The 1237-nt window shown below is 70.3% G+C and overlaps 1 protein-coding gene across 1 annotated transcript; it reads right to left on the reverse strand.

Moving 5' to 3' along the window:
• Positions 1-212: 212 nt before the first annotated feature.
• On the reverse strand, positions 213-920 carry HES5 (hes family bHLH transcription factor 5). The gene is made up of 3 exons (XM_075538093.1): positions 867-920; positions 608-773; positions 213-484 (listed from the first exon to the last, which is right to left on the reverse strand). The coding sequence occupies exons 1-3, from the start codon at positions 918-920 to the stop codon at positions 213-215; spliced, it is 492 nt and encodes a 163-aa protein (XP_075394208.1).
• Between the last annotated feature and the right edge of the window lie 317 nt (positions 921-1237).

Raw genomic sequence — 1237 nt, forward strand, 5'->3', positions numbered from 1 at the left:
CCCTTGGCGGCAGCTCTCTCCCCTGAAGATGAGCGCTGATTGTCCTACAAAGGCCAGCACACATTCTCTGAGAATGACTCCCCAGCTGGCCTGCCAGCCTGGGAGGAGGCCCTCCGGAGAGGCGTCCAAGTTGGACCCAGGGGACGGGAAAGACGCTTCCCTACTCGGGAGAGGAACGATTCGGCTCGCCCTCTGGTCCTGGGTGGTCCGGGTCACCAGGGCCGCCAGAGGCCGCAGGCAGGCTGTCGTGGGGCAGGGGCCTTGGTGGAGGTGAGCGAGAGCGGGCCCGCGGCACCGGCGGCCGGGGCCTCCTTGGGCGCGACGGGCGCGGCGGCGGGTCGCTGGAAATGGTAGAGCAGCTTCAGGTGCGTGTCGCTGGCCGCGTGCAGCGTCAGGAACTGCACAGCCTCCTGCAGGCACCACGAGTAGCCCTCGCTGTAGTCCTGGTGCAGGTTCTTAGGACCGGCGGCAGCGGCGGCAAAGGCTGCAGGAGGGAGAGACAGACGGAACCGTCGGTGAGACGGAGGGAGGCCCGCGGCGGGGTATGGGGAGCCGGGCTGGGCGTGGGGCTGGGACCGGGAAGCAGGAGGGCCGGCGGTGCGCTCACCTTTGCTGTGCTTCAGGTAGCTGACAGCCATCTCCAGGATGTCAGCCTTCTCCAGCTTGGAGTTGGGCTGGTGTCGCGCGAACTCCTGCTCCAGCAGCAGCTTGAGCTGCTCGATGCTGCTGTTGATGCGGTCGCGGCGCATCTTCTCCACCACGGGCTTGCGCAGCTGCGGGGAGAGAGGACGGGCCGGGTCAGAGGGCGCGGGTCCTCCGGCCTGCGGGCGGAGGGCGCGCTCGGAGGCCGCGGAGCTGTCACTTACCCGGTTCTTTTCCTTGGGACTGAGCAGCTCCACGGCCACAGTGCTGGGGGCCATGCCGGCGGGCGCGGAACGGCGGGCGCGGGCGGAGACGCGAGCCAGGCGCTGGCCGGGCTGGGCGCGAGCCGCCTGATATAGGCGCGGGCGCGACCGGGGCCTGGGGCCCGGGCGCCGCGGCCGTTCCCACGCTCGGCGGGCCAATGGCGGCGCGGGCCGCACAAAGGCGCCGGCCCATTAGCGCACGCTAAATTGCCTGTGAATTGGCGCGGGCACAATGGGCGCTCCCCGAGGAGCAGGTGGGCCGCGCGGCACAATGTCCGGGCTGTGGGAACACGCTCGCCCTCATTAGCATCCCGGGCCTGATGCTGAGACCC

The sequence above is a fragment of the Tenrec ecaudatus genome, chromosome 1, assembly GCF_050624435.1.
Source record: "Tenrec ecaudatus isolate mTenEca1 chromosome 1, mTenEca1.hap1, whole genome shotgun sequence".
In the NCBI taxonomy this organism is placed as follows: Eukaryota; Metazoa; Chordata; class Mammalia; order Afrosoricida; family Tenrecidae; genus Tenrec; species Tenrec ecaudatus.